Raw genomic sequence first — 18,669 nt, forward strand, 5'->3', positions numbered from 1 at the left:
GACTGTGGGCCCAGGGTCACTGCGACGGGGAACTGCGGGAGGGCGTCCGGCAAGAAGAGGTCACGCTTGAGGCTCTGCGGCTCCACTCGACCTCGCCTGCAGACTCGTGAACCTGAGCCCTCGCCTCCCCTCTGCCTCGCCCAGGGGCCCACGCACCTTGCTCTCGCCGCACCCACACCGGTCACCTGAGCCTGGATGTGGGACAGCAGGGGCCAGGAAAGCGTGTGAGATGAGGGGGGGTTTTGTTTTCCCATTAATGAAACGAAATGTTCATTTCAAACCTGTATAGGCCTCCCAGTCCAACTGAAAATTATGCCCTCCCTCTCCCTTCAACCCATTACTGTCAAAAAAGAATACATACTTCCAAATCCTTGCTTAGTTTAGGAGCCCAAGAGCCACAGGATAGGTGGGCCACAAGGGCAAGTTCAAGGACATTCCCAGAGTCCCTGCCTCTGGGCAATCAGTGTAGGAGGAACAGCATTGTTTATTCATGCATTTGTTCTTCCAGCCATTATTTCTGACTGTCTACATATGCTCTGCCCTGGGGCCACAGGGTGAATGGTGAGCCGCTCTGGTGTTGCTCGCATTCTAGTGAGGGAGGTGACAGCAAACATGCAAATGAACTCTGGGCGGTGGTGCCCTGGAAGAAAAGTCCAGTATGGTGAATGGATGAAGAGGGAAGAAGTCGCTCCTTCAGAGACTCCTTAGGGAAGACCTCTAGTAGTGTGATGTCTAAACATAGACCTGAATGGGGTGAGAAGAAGATGAACAATGTCACCGGGAAGAATGTTGCAGGCAGAGGCCACAGCAATTGCGAAAGCTCTGAGAGGGGGCATATCTGTTGTGTGGTAACGGCAAGGAGGCCAGGGTGGCTTCAGTGGAGTGACAGTGCAGGGGCCAGTGCCAAGGGGGGGGTGGTGGCTTTAGGGCTGTCTTCTAGGACTTCCCTCATTTACCCCTTGGGCCTGACTCCAGAGTGGAGTTAAGGGGCAGGCCAGCTGGGCAGTGGCCCAAGTGTAGAATGGCACTGTTCTGCTTGGAGTAATCCAGACATTTGGTGCCAACGAACTCCAATTTCTGTCCATGTGTTTTTGTGAACTGTAAGTTGGCTCCATCCACAGACGGAATCCTTGACGACTGCTTACCTGGACTGTCTGTCTCTAGAATAATCTTGCAACACGCAGGTACAGGTATAAGTTGCAGGGGGTAGCCCTGAGACTGGCCAGCTGGTAGTCCAGCTGTATGTAGGCAGAAATCACAGCTGGAATTCTGAAAAAGCACCATGCACTGTGAAGTGCCATTCCCCAAGAGAGACTGATGCTATTGTCTGCAGTTGCAGTGGTTTCATATGGCCACCAAGAAACTACTTCGGAAAGTTGCACGTAAGGAATTCTTGGAATAAGCTCTAATTTCAAATAGAAACAATGAGGCTGATAGTTTTGATTCTGAGAAAATCCGTGTTCCTCCCCCACTGCTCAGTCGACATCCAACAGATACTTAAAAGATCCTGGTTTGAAGGGGTGCCAGCTGGTTAGCTTGCCCAGGGTGCCAGAGCTGGCTCTCACCTGGCTGCACACGCATCGCCGGAATCGACTGGGGACCCGAGCTGGCCGTGGGCTTGTGTTGGGGCATCTGGCTGTATCACTACAAGGGGTCTTCCTCAGTATGTGTTGCCTGACATGGGGGCTGAGTTCCAGGGCCCAAACGATGAATCCTATACCCTCTGCAGGACCAAGGTTAGTATGGGAGTGGGAGATGGGTAGATGGGATGAGGGGAACAGGCAAATGGTAAAGGGCGACAGGAGGGCACTGTCAGTCACTGGGACCGCTGGGACGTAGGGCAACAAGGAAGATCAGGGCTGAGGTGGGCAACGGGAGGAGCTGAGACTTGAGTAGAGTAGGTTCCTAGAGGCCGGCAGGCGACGAGGTCCTCTGGGTCTGACCAGGCAGTCCAGGCTCCAGCCCATCCCCTGGCCCCTCCCCGCTGCCGGCCAGAGTCACACATGTGTTTTCCTGTTTTCCATTTCGGTCCCCGTCACCCTCTGCCTTTTCTGCTCCTCGCAGTCGGCAGCTGCTGCAGCTCGAGCCTTAGCCGGCTTCCCTTCCTAGCACCTTCCCCTCCCCCGCCCCCCAGCGTAGCCCCTCCTCCTCGCACCTGCCCAAAGGTCACGGGACAGGTAAGGGGTGGGAGAGGCGGGAGTGAGGGCGAGAGGGGAAGTGCAGGAGGATGGAGTTGAGCGTCCTGAAAAGTGGCCGGTTGGACACCCAAGAGGCTGTAGTCTCCGGGTCCTGGCCCGGCCCTCCCGGGGCAGAGCCTTCTGCCCACAGACTTCAGCCCTACGCTGGTGGGAGCCCTGGCCACAGGAGTAAACAATTTCTTGTTTCACTTTTTTTTTTTTCTTTAAAGGGACTATCTAGCCACAGTGGGACATAGAAAAACAAATGGAGAGCTGGGGAGGGAGGAGCTGAGCTTCCAGCTTGGGGTGATGGGGGCATCCAGCTGCGGCTCACTGTACGTATTTTCTGTTCATGCTGTTAGGGGAGGCAGCACAGACCAGTTGGAGTTAGGAAGGCAGGACACCGGGTGCCTGGGGTAGAAAGTGTCTTCTCACTTGAGCTTGACGGAGCAGCCAAGACCCCGGACTGTGGGCTGGCTCCTGGAGGAAGCATGCCTTGGAGTTGCCATTCAGGGTGGGATTGGGGCCGGGGGAGGGGGTGGGCTCCACTGGCTGATGTGCTGGGCATGGGGGGGGGGGGGGAGGCCCTGTGCCTGTGTTCCCGGAACCCCCGAATCTGAAACTTCACCCATAGGCTGAGTGTTGCCCTGGGACCTCCACGAGGTCCTTAGAGATGATGAAGGTGCACCTCAGGCAGGAAGAGGATGCGGTGCTGTGTATCAGGAACGCTGATGCCCCCTAGGTTCCACACTCTACGAGGCTCTCCTGTAAATCCTAGGGCTGGGAGCGCCCTTTGGGAGAGGCGGGTCCCCGCTGGGGGAATGGTGGAATTACTTACTGCCTGAGAACCAGTCTCAGGGAGGGACGTGGGCTGCGGAAGACGGTGCCTCCGTGCCGTGGCCGCTGGGCTACGCAGTGGCTGAGGAAGGAGGGGGCATCTGTTCTCCAAGGATGGCCTCCCGGGTGCAGCCGGTGCGGTGCGGACGGCGGTGGGCGAGGCGCTGGCGCTGGCGGCACCTCCCGGGGCGGCCGCCAGGGTGCGCTGTGGGCGGGAGTGGGCCTCGGCCCCCGGTGATCCCCTTGGGCTCCGCCGGCTTCTCCCAGCCTGGGGCCGAGCCCCGCACCTCGCCTGCTCTCTCGGTTTCCCCTTGCCTCGTCCCCCCGCGTTCCTTTCCTTGGCGTTCCATTAGGACGCTGGGCCCACCCCTCGGTGCCACTAGGTTCGGTCTTAAAATGGCAGGCGGGGTGTGTGGGTGTGTTTCCGTGCGGTTTTGTTTGCTGAGCAGTGGGCAGCGCAGCGGTGGCCCGGCTGCCCGGAGGGCCGTGGTCGCCCCTCACCCCTGCGAAGGGATGGAAGGGGGGGCGGCAGGGAGGCGGCCGGCTCTGCGGGGGTCGTCAGCCTAGGCTGCAGGCCGGGGTGGCAGAGGCCCCCAGGTGATTCAAGAGGGAGCCACCTGCGCTGTTTCCCCTCTGAGGGGGCGGGCCGGGCCGGGCCGGGCCGGGGAGACGGTCCCTGCCTCCCGCGCCGGTCTGGCACCCCGGCTGGGACTTGGTGCCTGCTGAAGGGGCTGCGGGCAGGATTGGATGAGATAGGGCATTGGGAGCTGAGCGGTGTGTCTGGCCCCGGGTAACTGCTCCCAAAGGGCAGCTATCCTAGGAGCCTGGGGAGGGCAGCTGGAAGAAAACGAGTTTCCTCTGGAGGGATTTCCAGCTCTTTGTGAGGATGGCTTGGGAGAAGCATGGTCTCTGGGAAGGCTGACACCAGGATATTCCTCCCAGTTTAAAGTAATAATAATAAGGGGCTCGAATGCAAAGTCATAGGGTAGAGAGAAGCCACCCTCCCACCCCTTGGGGATCTTTAGATCTTCGTTCTCTGGTTGTAGAATAACCAGAGAGGGTTAGAAAGACTGTGGGAAGGAACCGACAGATTTCAGAATGGATAGGATGTATTTTTGTTGGTAAAAGAGACCCAGAATTATCAGAATGAAATAGACTATGAAGATAGAATATGTGATTTCAAAAAAATGCTTCACTTCTGTCTGTTCTGGGCCTATGTGTCCAGGAAAGCTCAATGAAATCTACTTTCCTCATATATATTTTTTTAAAGATTTATTTATTTATTCATTCAGAGAGAGCAAAGAGAGAGGCAGAGACACAGGCAGAGGGAGAAGCAGGCTCCATGCAGGAAGCCTGATGTGGGACTGGATCTCCAGGATCACACCCCAGGCTGCAGGCGGCGCTAAACCGCTGCGCCACTTTCCTCATATTTTTAGGAAACTGGAGTAATCTAGTATTGGGGGAAGGTGTTTATAGGAATATCTGGTTTCTCTTAAGGATGAAAGTGGGGAGGGGATACAGCCAGGGCTTTGAGTCTCATTTCTTGACCCTGTTTCCTTGGAAATAGCTTGAGGCTCCGCCCTGGGTCTGAAGGGAAGTGTGCAGAGTTCCTCTCTTAGGAGGCCCATCACAAGACCATGAGGCGAGGCGTGGGGACTGCACTTACATTTCCTTCACAGCAAGACACCTTTTATGGCGCACTTGCCACCTCCCTGCCTTTCTTCTTTCTTGTTAGGGGAGTTGGGGCGAGGGTGAGGCCTGCAGGACAGAGGGTTGTGCATTCCTTTTTAGCTACTTGCCTCCAGGCCAGCTTCCCTGGGGCTGCAGAAATTGCACCTGGCCACCGTCATTTCTTCTGAGTCCTGGAGCAGCGCTGACAAAGGAGATTCCTGAGAGTGCCTTCTTATCATGGAAAGTGCTGAGCCAAGAGCTCCTAGCTGCCCCTTTTGCAGATGTGAAAGGCCAGTGAACCTTGGACCCAGACAGTTGCTTAACACTCCTCTCCTCCTCCCTCACTCCCTCCACCCATCTTAACTTCTCGATTTGATTTAAATCCGTAAGCATTTGCCTGGCCTTTCCTTTTACTGCTGGTTGAAAAGGAGGAGTGGTCAGGCCACAGTTCCTAGGCGCTGCGTGCCTGTGACTGCCACAGCGGGAACCTGCTGAAACCCAGGGTGAGGGAGTGAGTGTGCTTCCCCCAACCCCTGCTCGCCCCCCATCCCGGCTCACCTTGCCCAGCCCTGTGCTGTCCAGTCACTTCCTCTCCCCAGTGCCTATGGCGCTGGTACCTCTCCCCTTGCTGGAGCAGCCTCTCCTCTCTTCCTCCCTACCTGTCTCCTGCTCTGCGCTGCCAGGCACCTGCGGATGCTTCAGCGACTTCCTTGCCTCCGCTCTGCGTCTTTGGGTGCGCTGCGTCTTTGGGTGCCGTCTCTCCAGCTGTAGTTCCTGGGTGGGGAGCCATCATCAGCTGCCTCCAATCATCTTGAGGTTGGGCAGTCCCTTTGGATCACCCTTCTCTCACTCATACTTTGGGTGATGCAACTACGCGGATGTGAGGAAGTTGACAGCAGGAGACCTGGATTACTAGGGGCTGGGAAAGATGTCTGGGAAGGAAAAGCAAGGAAAAGAGGAGAATAATCTGTCCTTTTGCTTCCAGGCGGGGCGGGGCTGCTTGGGCTTTGCTAGGCCAACCCACTTCACCTAAGGGCGGTTAAGAGAGGCTCCCTGATCGGGGGTGTGTGTGTGGGGTGGGGGTGTCTGTTCTAGGTTTCCAGCAAGAGATCCCTGAAGCCAGAGACACTGTCCTTGAGGGGGGAAGAGAAGTTTGTGAGGAGAACCCACAGATAGGCTGCTTGTAAGGCTGGTTCCTAACATTGCAGCTGAGCATAGATCATAGATGAGACTGAAATTAGAAGGTAGACAGACTCTTTTGGGGTGAGGCTGAAAAACGCAGACTTGAATCATGATGGTTATACCTGGGAACTGCCAACTTGCCTTCTATCGAAGCAGACTCAAGTAGAACCAGGATTTAGGTTTCTATTTTGTAAATCTGGTGGGCAGCACCATCCTAATGAGGAGAAACAGCCGCTTTCTCTCTAGGGAATGAGTGCTTTCCCTTAAAAATTTCACTTGGGGTTATTTTATTTTTATTAGAGTGAGTGAGAGAGAGCTTAGCTCCAGCTGAGGGATGGGCTGAGGGAGGGGGAGGAGCAGACTCCCTGCAGGGAGTGGTATGCGGGACCCCGGGATCTCCATTTGAGCCGCCGACCTCAACCACTCAACCCCTGAGCCACCCGGGTGCCCCCCGTTGGAGTTATTTTAATGAGCAGACTGGGGAAGAGGCGTTAATGGGAGGTGGGAGGCGAGCGAGGGCTCTGAGAGTTGGGGGGACAGGACGTTGCCCATGTTGACCACTATGGGCAAGAGTTCTATGTAATTGCCAACCATCTGATCTAGATCTTTCTCTCTCTTCCGTAGAGGCATGCCAAGAAGCTGGTGACGGCTTTCTCCTCTTCCGCCATGGCCGAGGGCATTAAGTATGAAGTGGCCTCCCAGCGAGAGGGGGATGCCTCCTCTTTGGCGGATGAAGCCAGCCCGGAGCGGGTAAAACTGAAGAAGGAGATCTCGCTGCTTAATGGCGTCTGCCTGATCGTGGGGAACATGATTGGTTCCGGCATCTTTGTCTCCCCCAAGGGGGTGCTCATGTACAGCGCCTCCTTTGGCCTCTCCCTGGTCATCTGGGCTGTTGGGGGCCTCTTCTCTGTCTTTGGAGCTCTTTGTTATGCGGAATTGGGCACCACCATTAAAAAATCTGGGGCCAGCTATGCCTACATCCTTGAGGCCTTCGGGGGATTCCTTGCCTTCATCCGGCTCTGGACCTCACTCCTCATCATTGAGCCCACCAGTCAGGCCATCATTGCTATCACCTTTGCCAACTACATGGTGCAGCCCCTCTTCCCGAGCTGCTTCGCCCCCTATGCTGCTGGGCGCCTGCTGGCTGCTGCCTGTGTCTGTAAGTGGGGCCAGGGCAGGAGGTGTGGGCTGGAGCACCAGGGCAGGCTGGGTGGGACGTGAGTCCAGTAAGCCAGGGAGGAGGAGCTGGAAGGGAATGCCTCAAACACCCTTAATGTTTTTATTATTATTTTAAAAATATTTTATTTTTAAGTAATCTCTATCCCCAATGTGGGGCTTGAATTTACAACCCGGAGATCAAGAGTTGTGTGTTCTACCTACTACTGAGCCATCCAGCCCCCTCCTGTTGTTTTTGCATTAGTGTATGCTTTCTGGGAAAATTCAAATGGTAGCAACGTGTAAAAACAGACAGAAATGAGCAACAAACAAAGAGAACAATTTACCTTTCACTCCATCTTCCCATGGTGAGCTCCATTAGCAGTTTGTATGCCCTTTATGACTTTTTCTAATTCCTTCAAGAAGTGTAGAAGTGTGTTTTATTAATTAATATGTTAATTAATTAGTGGGCTCCACACTGGGTGTGGAGCCCAATGTGGGGCTTGAACTCTTGAGCCTGAGATCAAGACCTGAGCTGAGACCCAAGAATCAGATGCTTAACCGACCAAGTCATCCAGGTGTCCCTCAAGCATAGTTTTGTTCTGTTTTTAAAAAATGGGATGTTGTACACATATAGTCCTGCAGATTTTGCCTTTTCCCCAGAAATTTACCAGTAGCGTTTTCTACTTAGAAATCTACTTCTTTTACTTCATGGTATCTTATGAACTTTTTTTCTATAATTTTAAGGGTGTATTGTTTAATTAACGAATCTGTTCTCTATTAGTGGCCATTTAAGTTGGTTCCAGTTTTTCGGTCATACAGGTAATGCTCCAGTGAATATCCTATTGCATTTCCATCAGTTTTTCTATGGGCTGGATTCTTAAAACTGTCATTTCAATCCACCTTGACTTCTGCTCTGTCTCATAAATAACGCATTTAAACCTGCACATTCAACAAAGACACATTGGTGGTACCAAGAAGCTGATCCTCCTCAGCCCTCTCGGTCAGGTGCCTCTTTTCTGGAAAAATGTCCTCCTACGCTGAAACCTTGGAGACCCTTTCCATGCCCCAATTGTGGAGAAGCTCAGAACTTTTGTCATTTTAAGGAGCGACTACCCAGGCGATGGTGGCAGCAGCTGTGGAATGCAGGCGTTTTGTAGCAGGAGCAATCGCTCCCTGGATAAATGCTGGCCAGTCTTTTTTTTTATTTTTTATTTTATTTTTTTTTATTTATGATAGTCACACAGAGAGAAAGAGAGAGACAGAGACATAGGCAGAGGGAGAAGCAGGCTCCATGCACCGGGAGCCCGACGTGGGACTTGATCCCAGGTCTCCAGGATCGCGCCCTGGGCCAAAGGCAGACGCCAAACCGCTGCGCCACCCAGGGATCCCGCCAGTCAGTCTTATATCTCCTTTTCTTGAGGTTTCTCCACTGCCCCATCTTACTCCTCAGCTTCCTCTCCAGCCTTTTTCGGTTGCAGAGACCTGGGTGTGGGGGCCCCCCTATGCTTTGTGCATCAGTGTGTGGCTTGGACTCATCTTTGTGTATGGGGATGGTTGTCCCGCAGGGCAGCAATCAAGGAGAGGTGGAAAGCATTGCTGTGAGTTACAAGAAGGAGGTTTTCCCTTGAGGTCTTAATGAGATCTGTAATTTCTCTTGTATCATTTACAGATGATCTGGTAGGTTGACTTACTGGTGAAACTAATTTTAGGATCTGTCTTGCGGTGCCCTCAAATGCGGGAATGCAATTACTTAGCTTGGGTGGCATAAGGATTATTCCATCTAAGTAAAATTTCCAAGATGGCTGCATCCCTTTAAGCCATAGGATTCTATTATTTTAATTATCTTTGTTGCGATCTCATTAAAACCAACGATATGTCTGCTTGCCTTCATGACTTGGCATTTCTTTTGGTGACTCAGTCACCATTGCGCATCTCAATTGTACAATTGTGCCTTTCCAGGCCGCTGGGGTGGCGATGAGTGTTTACTTCCTCGGTGCCTTCAGAGTGCTGACCCGAGTTCAGTGCATCAGGTTTCATTCTTGATGGTTTCAATTTATGTCATCTGACAGCTATTGTTACTTGATTCTGGCATCGTCCCTACCTCCATCAGTCACCCCTTTTAAATTTGCTGTGTCTACCTTGGGAACAGAGATGTCCTCAAACTTTTCTTTTTTAACTTTTAAAAACATTTTTTAAAATTTAAATTCAATTTGCCAACATATAGTGTAACTCCCAGTGCTCATCCCATCAGGTGCCCTCCTTAGTGCCCATCACCCAGTTACCCCATCCCTAGCCGCCTCCCCTTACAACCCTTTGTTTCCCAGAGTTAGGAGTCTCTCATGGTTTGTCTTCCTCTCTAATTTTTCCCCACTCAGTAATTCCCTCCTTTCCCTTGTAATGTCCTCAAACTTTTGTACATGCAGGTACACCCTTGTAAGAACACATTCGAAGTAGCCACAGTTATGATTAGGCTGCAGAATCCCCCAGTTAATAAAAGACACAGTTTTGTGCATGGATTTATGGCATATATTTGATGCAACTCTGGTAGAGTGACAAATGCACCAGACTTGTGTTTGAGGCTGGGCTCAAGAGTTGTGTTACCCTAGGCAAGATGCAACTTCTGTTTTACTTGCAGGCTACTGCACAGATGAAGTGAGATTCGGTGAAAACCATAAATCATGACCCAAGTGGAAGGTATTGATGATCGTATTTAAATTACTTTCTCTCTTGGCTGCTTCTAGGACTTTGTTCTGTCTCTAATAACTTCCGAGGGACCTAGAGATCTGGAAGAGGTTCAGAGGGCAACCAAGATTGTAAGTAAGAATTTAGGGACATATGATTCATGAGTTTCTTCCTTTAATCTTCTCTAATGAGCGCATTAGATACAGAGATGTGGGAAGACGTTCTGTCCATATACCACCTATGCAGTAATATCTCATTTATCTAACCATAGCCATTCAGGAGAAAGTCAGAAGGTAAGCCTAGAAGCAGACAAGAAAGAGAGTGATTTTATTTTTTAAAAGATTTTATTTATTTATTCATGAGAGACATAGAGAGGGGGCAGTGGGCAGAGACACAGGCTGAGGGAGAAGCAGGCTCTTTGCAGGGAGCCTGACACGGGACTTGATCCAGGGTCTCCAGGATCACGCCCTGGGCCGATAGTGGCGCTAGACTGCTGAGCCACCAGGGCTGCCCAGAGAGTGATTTTAAATGTAATAATCATCAATATGTTACACTTGAGTCATGACTTATGGTTTTCACCAAATCTCACTTCATCTGCACAGTAGCCTGGAAATAAACCATCCCTGCGCTTGCCTAGCGTCATGCAGCTAGTGAGCCCTCCCTCAAACACAGGTCTGGTGCACTTGTCACTCTACCAGAGCTGTCAAAGATTTAAAAAAAATTTATTTATTCACGAGAGACATACAGAGAGAGGCAGAGACATAGGCAGAGGGAGAAGCACACTCCCTGCAGAGAGCTGGTTGAGGGACTTGATCCCAGAACCCTGGGATCATGACTTGAGCCAAAGGCATAGTATACTCAACCACTGGTTGAGGTACCCCTCTACCAGAGTTGTCAAATATAGGCCAACAACTTATACACAAAGTGAGGACTGAGGCTAAATCTTTGAATGTAGCAAGAGAAGGGATTTAATACAGAACATTCATTCAAACAGAGAACACTTAGGGCACACTGTGCTAGGTATACCACGTAGTGCTTGGAAGCAAGAAATATATGACCCTTGCCATCCATAGTTGAGGAGGGAGACAGATAGGTTGACAAATAATTGTCATGCAATATAATGAGTGTGGTGATAGTGGCACCATAGGAGCAGGACAACTTTCTTCCTGTGGGGAAAGAGAGCTTAGGAAGACATCACAGAGACCATGATGTCTAAACTGAATCTTGGAAAGGTATATAGCTGTCTCCTACAACACTTTTCACAGAAGGAACTGTATGTGAAAAGGTGTGGAGGTGCAAAAAGACATGGAATGTTCAGGGAATTCCAGGTAGTTGGAATGGCTGGAATGTGGGGTAGGAGAGGGTGAGAAGGTAGAGACTGGAAATTGTAGCCCAGGGCCAGCTCCAGGACAGATTTATACATTGTCTAAATAGGTTAGAGTTTATCTGGAAACTGTTGAATGTAACTGGGGAAGCAAAATCAGATTTGCTTGGAAGAAGGACTCTGGTGGCCACATGGAGTGTTTTTGGCAAGCGTGAGAGTCAGAAGGTAAGCAGGCTGGTTTAGGGAACTGAAACCTGAGTCCATATGAAGGATAGCGAAGCCTGCACTGTGGGCGAGGCCTTTGGACCAGAGATGAGGGAATAGATAAATCGTTATAAGGTGGAATTTCTAGAACTTCTGGATAGGACTGTGTGTGTTGGGAAGCACTCAGAGGGAATGCTAAGGGTTCAGGCTTGCACAGGTGGGCAGTGATGGGGCCTGAGTGATGAGCAGGGGGGCATCTGGGACTTCTGCTGGGCTGCTTACATGGCCCTTCCAAGAGCATTTCCTGCCTTGGATCATCATGACCCAGAGTCAGTCATTTTCCCATCAACTGAGTCCTACTTATCTGAAAAAGAAACTGATGAAGGAAAAAAAAAAAAAAAAAAAAAGAAACTGATGTGTAAAAGAAGATTCCAGCCTATGAACGTTGATAGTGAGCATCCATGTGTAATTTCTTTTTTTTTTTTTTTTAAAGATTTTATTTATTTATTCATGATAGTCACACAGAGAGAGAGAGAGAGAGAGAGGCAGAGACAGGCAGAGGGAGAAGCAGGCTCCATGCACCGGGAGCCCGACATGGGATTCGATCCCGGGTCTCCAGGATCGCGCCCCGGGCCAAAGGCAGGCGCCAAACCGCTGCGCCACCCAGGGATCCCCCATGTGTAATTTCTAATGACCAGAAGGTATGTGTATTCACTGTCAAGACTTCCTAATACCATACTCCCTGGGAAACCCATCAAATCATCAGGGGATTGCTTGCAGGGCATAGAATCAGAAGAAAGGAAGAAAGTTTTTTTTTTTTTTTTTTTAAGATTTTATTTATTAGAGACACACACAGAGAGAGAGAGAGAGAGAGAGGCAGAGACACAGGCAGAGGGAGAAGCAGGCTCCATGCAGGGAGCCTGACGTGGGACTCGATCCTGGGACTCCAGGATCACACCCTGGGCTGCAGGCAGCGCTAAACTGCTGCGCTACCGGGGCTGCCCAGGAAGAAAGTTTTGACCACTGGAGAAGAACTTACTGAACGTGATGGGCTCTATAAAATATGGAGCTGAGAGGTAGAGTAGGGAACTCATGATGTGGTAGTGGAGACAGGCAAAAAGTAGTCAAACTTACTATATATATATATGGTCAGTGCTGGGAGCCGGTGGAGGTCGTCTTACTCAGGAGATGCCTGCACTCAGCACTGAAGGATGAGATGGAGTCAAGGCGTGATTGAAGTGCGCACTCACCGTGGCCTGCAAAGTCTGCTGCATCTGACTTCTCTCAGACCTCCCTCATCCTCACTCTGTTCCACCTCCACCAGCCCTCTTGCTTTTCCTCTGGATTGCCTGGCCTGTTTCTGCCTCAGGGGTTTTGTACTTTATCCTTCCTTCTGCTGGGAAGGCTCTTTCCCCGGACACCATCAGAGCGTATCCCCCTAGTCCATTCATGTCTGTATAGATATTATCTCACCAGAGACTTAGCCTATCTAAAGCAGTCACTTGTAGTTTCCCATCCTGTTTTGTTTTCCTTTATAGCACTTGTCACCACCTCACATTAATTATTTACTTGTTTGTTGTCTGTCTTTCCCTCTAGAGTATAATAAACAACACAAAGTAAGCACTTTGCTTTGCTCACTGCTGAATCTCCACCTAGAACAGTGCCTGGCATCTGCTAGGTACTCAATAAATATGTTGAATGAAGGAGGGGCAAGGACATTCTAGGCACAGGGAAAGGCAACGTAAAGCACAAAGGTGAGAAAAAGTATGGGCTGTGGGGTTTGTGGGGCGGTTGTGGGATGTGAGGGGACAAAGGGAGGCAGGGGGCTAGAGCCCGCGGCAAATGTTCCTAGGGAGTTTAGAGTTTACCCTAAAGCATAAGAGGAGCCACAGAAGGGTTTTAAGCAGGGAAACAACGTAGCTGGGGTGGGACATAGGAGCAAGGCTGGTGGCAGAGACGCAGATTAGGAAGCTCTTGTGGCAATCCAGGCAGGACACGACAGAAGCCTGAACGAGGGCAGTGGCAGTGGGGGAGTGTGGCTTACTTAGGAGATGATGTCTCCAGGAAAGGACAGATAGGAGAGCAATTTAGAAGGTATAATCAATATAACCAATAAGACTCATTGGAATGTCTGGTGTAAGAGAGAGGTAGGTGATGAGGAAAACATTCACCAGCCTGTAAATTCTGTGCCAGAAGGGCTAAGCCTGTCTTATGATCCACTGTATTCCCAGCATAGAAACAAAATGAGCAGCTTGCTAAAGATTGCTTGAATGAAAAGCTGAGGTTTCTGGTTTGGGCAGTTGGTAGGTGGGGGCATCATTTATGGGGTGGGGAGGATGGAATCATGTTGAATTTGAAATGTATTTGTAGGGGGACGCCCAGCTCAGTGGTTGAGCATCTGTCTTTTGCTAGGGGCATGGTCTGGGGTCCCGGGTTCAAGTCCCACATCAGGTTCCCTGCAAGGAGCCTGCTTCTCCCTCTGCCTATGTCTCTGGCTCTTTCTCTGTGTCTCTCATGAATAAATAAAAATCTTAAAAAAAAAAAAAAGTTTGTAGGATAGTAGATGGACTTGGAGCTCAGATGGGCAGGAGATTGGCAAGTGCATTGTGAATATCTGTCGAATGTTCATTTTCCCAGCACTACTCATCTTTATGGAGCTCTTGGGTGTGTGTGCGTGTGTGTGTGTGTATGCGCACGCGTGCATGAGCGTGTTGGGCGGGGGGCAGGATGGGCAGCCCACTACAAGATTACAATGGATTATGATGAGTGTTGTGATTTCTGAGGTGCAGGGAGCCACAAGGGGAAACCCATGTTAGCCTAGGAGTTTAGAGACTTTCCATAAGGAAGTTTGACACTTGAATGATGAATTAAACAAGTAGAGAGGGCAGAGGAGCATCTCGGGCAGCAAGAACAGAATGTATGAAAACTCAAAGACAAAGAAGGACATTTTTGAGACTCCTTTCAATAAAGGAGTTCAGGGTGGGCTGCAGTATTGAGTTTAAGGTAGGAAATGTTGAGAGCTGGCCTGTAGCGGTAGGTGGACTTGGTAGGATAGGTTGTTCAGGGCTTAATTAATTAATTAGTTAAAAAGATTTTATTTATTTATCCATGAGAGACCTACAGAGGCAGAGACACAGGCAGAGAGAGAAGCAGGCTCCGTGCAGGGAGCCCAATGTGGGACTCGATCCCAGAACTCCACGATCACACCCTGAGCCAAAAGTAGACACTCTACTGCTGATCCACCTAGATGTACCATGTTCAGGGCTTTTTAAACTGTTCTAATTATTATTGTTATATAACAAATCACTTAAAATTTAGTGGCGTAGACTAACAGCCATTTCATTCATTCATTTATTTTTAAAGATTTTATTTGAGAGAAAGAATAAGCAGCAGGATGGGGAGGGGCAGAGGGAGAAAGAGAAGCAGACTCCTTGCAAAGCAGGGAGCCCAACATTGGTCTTGATCCCAGGACCCCAAGATCATGACCTGAGCTGAAGGCAGATGCTTAACTGACTGAGCCACCCAAGTGCCCCTATTCATTCATTTTTAAAGTAATTTCCACATCCAATGTGGGGGTTGAACTCACAACCTCAAGATTAGTAGGAGTCTGTTCTACTGGCTGAGCCAGCCAGGTGCCTCACAGCCATTTTATTCTTTTATGGTTTCTGTAGCTCAGGAATTTGGAAAGGGCTATGTGGGGTAGTGCTGGCTGAGGGCCTCATGTGGTTGTAGTCAGATGGTGGCAGGAGCTAGAACAAGAGAGTGCTGAAGAAGATGGGGCCTACCTGGGCATCTTTTTCTCTTCAAGTTGTGCTAGATGGGTCTTTCCATGTAGTCTCTCCATATGGACCATGTTGAGTTTCCTCACATAATGGCAGCCCCATAGCAATCAAACTGTTTACTTGGCAGCTGAAGACTTTAAGAATGTAGGCAACCAACCAAAGGAAAAGCTGTGTTGCCTTTTATGACCTAGCCTCTGAAATCACAGGGCATCTTCCTGCTGTACTCTATAGGTAGAAACATTCATAGGAGACTCTCTATTCTTAAGAGAAGAGGCACAGACCCTACTTCTGGATGGTCAGAATGTTAAAGTCACATTGTATAAAAAGTATATGGGTTGGCAGATATTGTTGAGACATCTTTGGAAAATATAGTCTGTTGCACAAGCCAAATTAAGGAGTTTGGTGGGCTTTCTCCTAAGACAGTGAAAAACCTCTTAAGGTCATTTGTGATTTTTAGAAAGATTACTCGGACTTCAGTTTGCAGAACTGAAAGCAGGGAGACCAGTTAGGAAGCTCTTGCCATGATCTCAGTGAGCGATGATGGTGACTTGGACTAAAGTAATGGGCGGAGAGATGAGAAGATTGGTTTAAGACTTGGACACTGATTAGATATGAATAGAGGTTGAGGAGGATAGGATGGGCAGGTTTCTGGCTCAGGCACCTGGGTGGATGGTGATGCCAGTTACTTACAGGGAGTTAGACTAAGGGAGCAGTAGGTTCAGAGAAATTGATAGGATAGGTTTAGGATAGGTTGAGTGTGCACCTGCTGATGTCCAGTAGGTGGTTGGGTATCCATATGTATCTGAAATCACAACAGTTGGGCTGGTGATATACTTTTGGGAATAATCGGTATAGAGATGGTCATTGAAATCAGCAGATGAAATGATCTTGGGACAGGTTGTAGCAAGAGAGGAGGAAAGAACTTATTATTTTTTTTTTTTTTAAATTTTTTTTTTATTTATTTATGATAGTCACACAGAGAGAGAGAGAGAGAGAGAGGCAGAGACACAGGCAGAGGGAAAGGCAGGCTCCATGCACTGGGAGCCCGACGTGGGATTCGATCTCAGGTCTCCAGGATCGTGCCCTGGGCCAAAGGCAGGCGCTAAACCGCTGCGCCACCCAGGGATCCCGAGGAAAGAACTTAGGATAGCATTCTCAGGAATGCCAACATTGAGGGATAAATATTCTACAAAAAAGGAGAAGTATCTAGAGAGATAAGAGGGAAATGGGACATGGTGAATGGAAAGAGAGCAATCTGAGAAGGAGGTGGTGGCCAACAGTGTGCAATCTGCTAAGAAGACAAGCTAGATCAGGAGGGCAGTTGCTTGAATATATCAATAGGAGGTCACTGTGACTCTGGAGAGGGAAATTTCAGGGCAGTGAGGGTAGAGTCAATTTCAGAGAGACTGTTTATTCATCCAGTGAAATCTGAGTATCTACTATGTGTCTACCTCTGGGCCGGGCCCTAGGGATTCAAGGATGATTGTTACTCACTTTGCCCTCATGGAGCACCCAGTTGATGGTAGAGACAGATATATTAACCATTCTATGACAGTGTGGTTAGTGTGAGAATCCCAGGGCAGGGGCAGCACACCCAAGGGTGGTGGGTTTATGCTCAAAAGTAGCCTTTGTGGAGGAACTGTTAAGATAAGAAATGGAATGTCATTTGGAATTGGCAAGTAGGAGGTCAAGGAAAACTGTCTTCAGTGGAGTGGTGGAGTGGATATTAGTCAAATGGAAGGGAGAGAATGTGGATACATTTTCCAGAAGGCCGATTCTGAAGACAAGAAGGGCAGTTGTTAGAGGGAGGGATCAAGGTTGAGGGAGGAGTTTATGGGAAAGACTTAAGTCTGCCTTAGGTTGGTTTGGGGGTATATTCCTGGAAAGGTTGGATGAAATTATCCTTACCTGACAATAAGATCTTCTCCCTGGTTGGAATGCTTGGGTGCCCTGAGTCACTATTTCTCTCCCTTGAACAGTACAGAGATCCCCTCATCCCTTTGGGAGGCAGCAATGTTTGGTGGTTAAGAGCATGGTATCAGGTCAAGTTTATTAGTCTCAGGTTCCCCATCTGTAGAATGGGGTCTGTATCTTACAGAGGTGTGATCTATAGTTTTGCCATACTTTTCTCCTTTTCTGTTCACACAGTGACCATTTCTTTTCTATTTTATTTCATTTTATTTTTTATTTTTTATATTTAATTTAATTTAATTTAATTTTAATTTTAATTTTAATTTTAATTTTAATTTTATTAGAGATACCGAGAGAGGCAGAGACACAGGCAGAGGGAGAAGCAGGCTCCCTCTGGGGAACCCAATGTGGGACTTCATCCCAGGACCCCAGGATCACACCCTGAGCTGAAGGCAGACGCTCAACCGCTGAGCCACTCAGGGGCCCCACACAGTGACCATTTCAAGAGAGCAATAGTTCTGTTCCTGTCTTGGTGGCTCACTGTCCTTTTACAGGTATAATCCTCCTTTAGAACTGGTGATGGCTACAGCCCTAGACAGACCTTGAAGTCATTTACTGATTGCTTGAGTAAGTTTTTTCTATGCATGGATGACTTCAATGAATCATTGCTGATTTCACTGTCAGGGTAATCACGTGCTGCCCTCTCTGCCAGGAACTTGTCCTCCCCTCCCCCGATGCTAGCCCCTGCCTCCGTGTACTCAGTCCAGGTAACGATGGTCGATGGTCGCGGTGCCCACCTGCACCCCTCTGCACTGCCCCAGACTGGTTGCGGTGCCTCATGCTGACTTTCATGGTACCTAGTTTTTCGATTGTCCATGTTCATTTTCCCGTGAAGGCTGGCGACTGGATCTTTCCAGGGCCTGGAGCACAGCCGATGGCTCAGTACGTACTGGCTGGCTGGCTGGCTGAATGAACGAATTCGGAGTTCTGAAGGAATCTTGCTGTCCTGTTCAGGGTACTATAAATGGTTGCTTTTCCTAACCGGAGAGGTGTGCAGATGGCCCCTTCTGAGGCTGGTTATTCTGGCTTCTCAGGATTCTTTGAGGAATGCTCCAGTTTTCTGCAGCTGGAAGCCCCAACACCCCAGAAGGAGTTTCCCCCTGCATCCTTGCATACAGACAGGGAGGCACGTGGTGTGCTGGAGTGTATACAAGCTTTGGAGCTGGCCCTTGACTGAGCGGCCTCAGTTTTCTCAATTATGAGAGAAAGACAGTGGGCCTACTCTCAGACTAAATTAGATGATATATGTAAGAATGTTGGTGACCTAACACCTTATTGTCAGTCAAAAATGGTACCTCCTGCTGCAAATTCTATTCAGTCACAAGTGTCTTATTCACAGTCACATTCATCTTAATACTTTCTAAGAACTTTACTTTCTACATGCCGTCTTTGGATGACTTACGAGCAGTTGTAGTTTTACAGAGATCAGAAAGAAGGGCTGAGACCTTTCTTCCTCCTTGCTGGAGAGGTGGAACTTTTCTCCTGGCAGAGTCAGGGCTAGGTGTCCAGAAATCTGGCTCCACCCAAATGCTCTTTTCAGAGCCAGCCAGTGAGGGGCCTACTGTCAGCTGTGCTGGATGTTTCTGCTCCCAACTTGTCCTGCCTCCACTTGCCCGCCTTGTGATCTAGGTCCTCTGGTCTAGTTTTCCCCGCTCAGGAAAGCGGAACGGTTTTCTTCCTG

General features: G+C 49.5%; 1 protein-coding gene across 6 annotated transcripts in view; it reads left to right on the plus strand.

The window, feature by feature from the left end:
* The first annotated feature begins 2,034 nt into the window (after positions 1–2,034).
* Positions 2,035–18,669, plus strand: part of SLC7A7 (solute carrier family 7 member 7) — a 35,112-nt gene continuing 18,477 nt past the window's right edge. The window contains exons 1-2 of one of the 6 annotated variants that reach the window (XM_041758557.1): positions 2,035–2,177; positions 6,492–7,026. In XM_041758557.1, the coding sequence (XP_041614491.1) occupies positions 6,534–7,026 (493 nt within the window). In that variant the 5' untranslated portion in view covers positions 2,035–2,177; positions 6,492–6,533. Of the gene's footprint in view, positions 2,178–2,276; positions 2,367–2,490; positions 2,513–4,452; positions 5,189–5,478; positions 5,502–5,695; positions 5,869–6,491; positions 7,027–18,669 lie in introns of those variants that run through there. The other 5 variants (XM_041758561.1, XM_041758563.1, XM_041758558.1 and 2 more) reach the window with 5 other exon arrangements.

This window comes from Vulpes lagopus, chromosome 6, assembly GCF_018345385.1.
Source record: "Vulpes lagopus strain Blue_001 chromosome 6, ASM1834538v1, whole genome shotgun sequence".
Lineage (NCBI taxonomy): Eukaryota > Metazoa > Chordata > Mammalia > Carnivora > Canidae > Vulpes > Vulpes lagopus.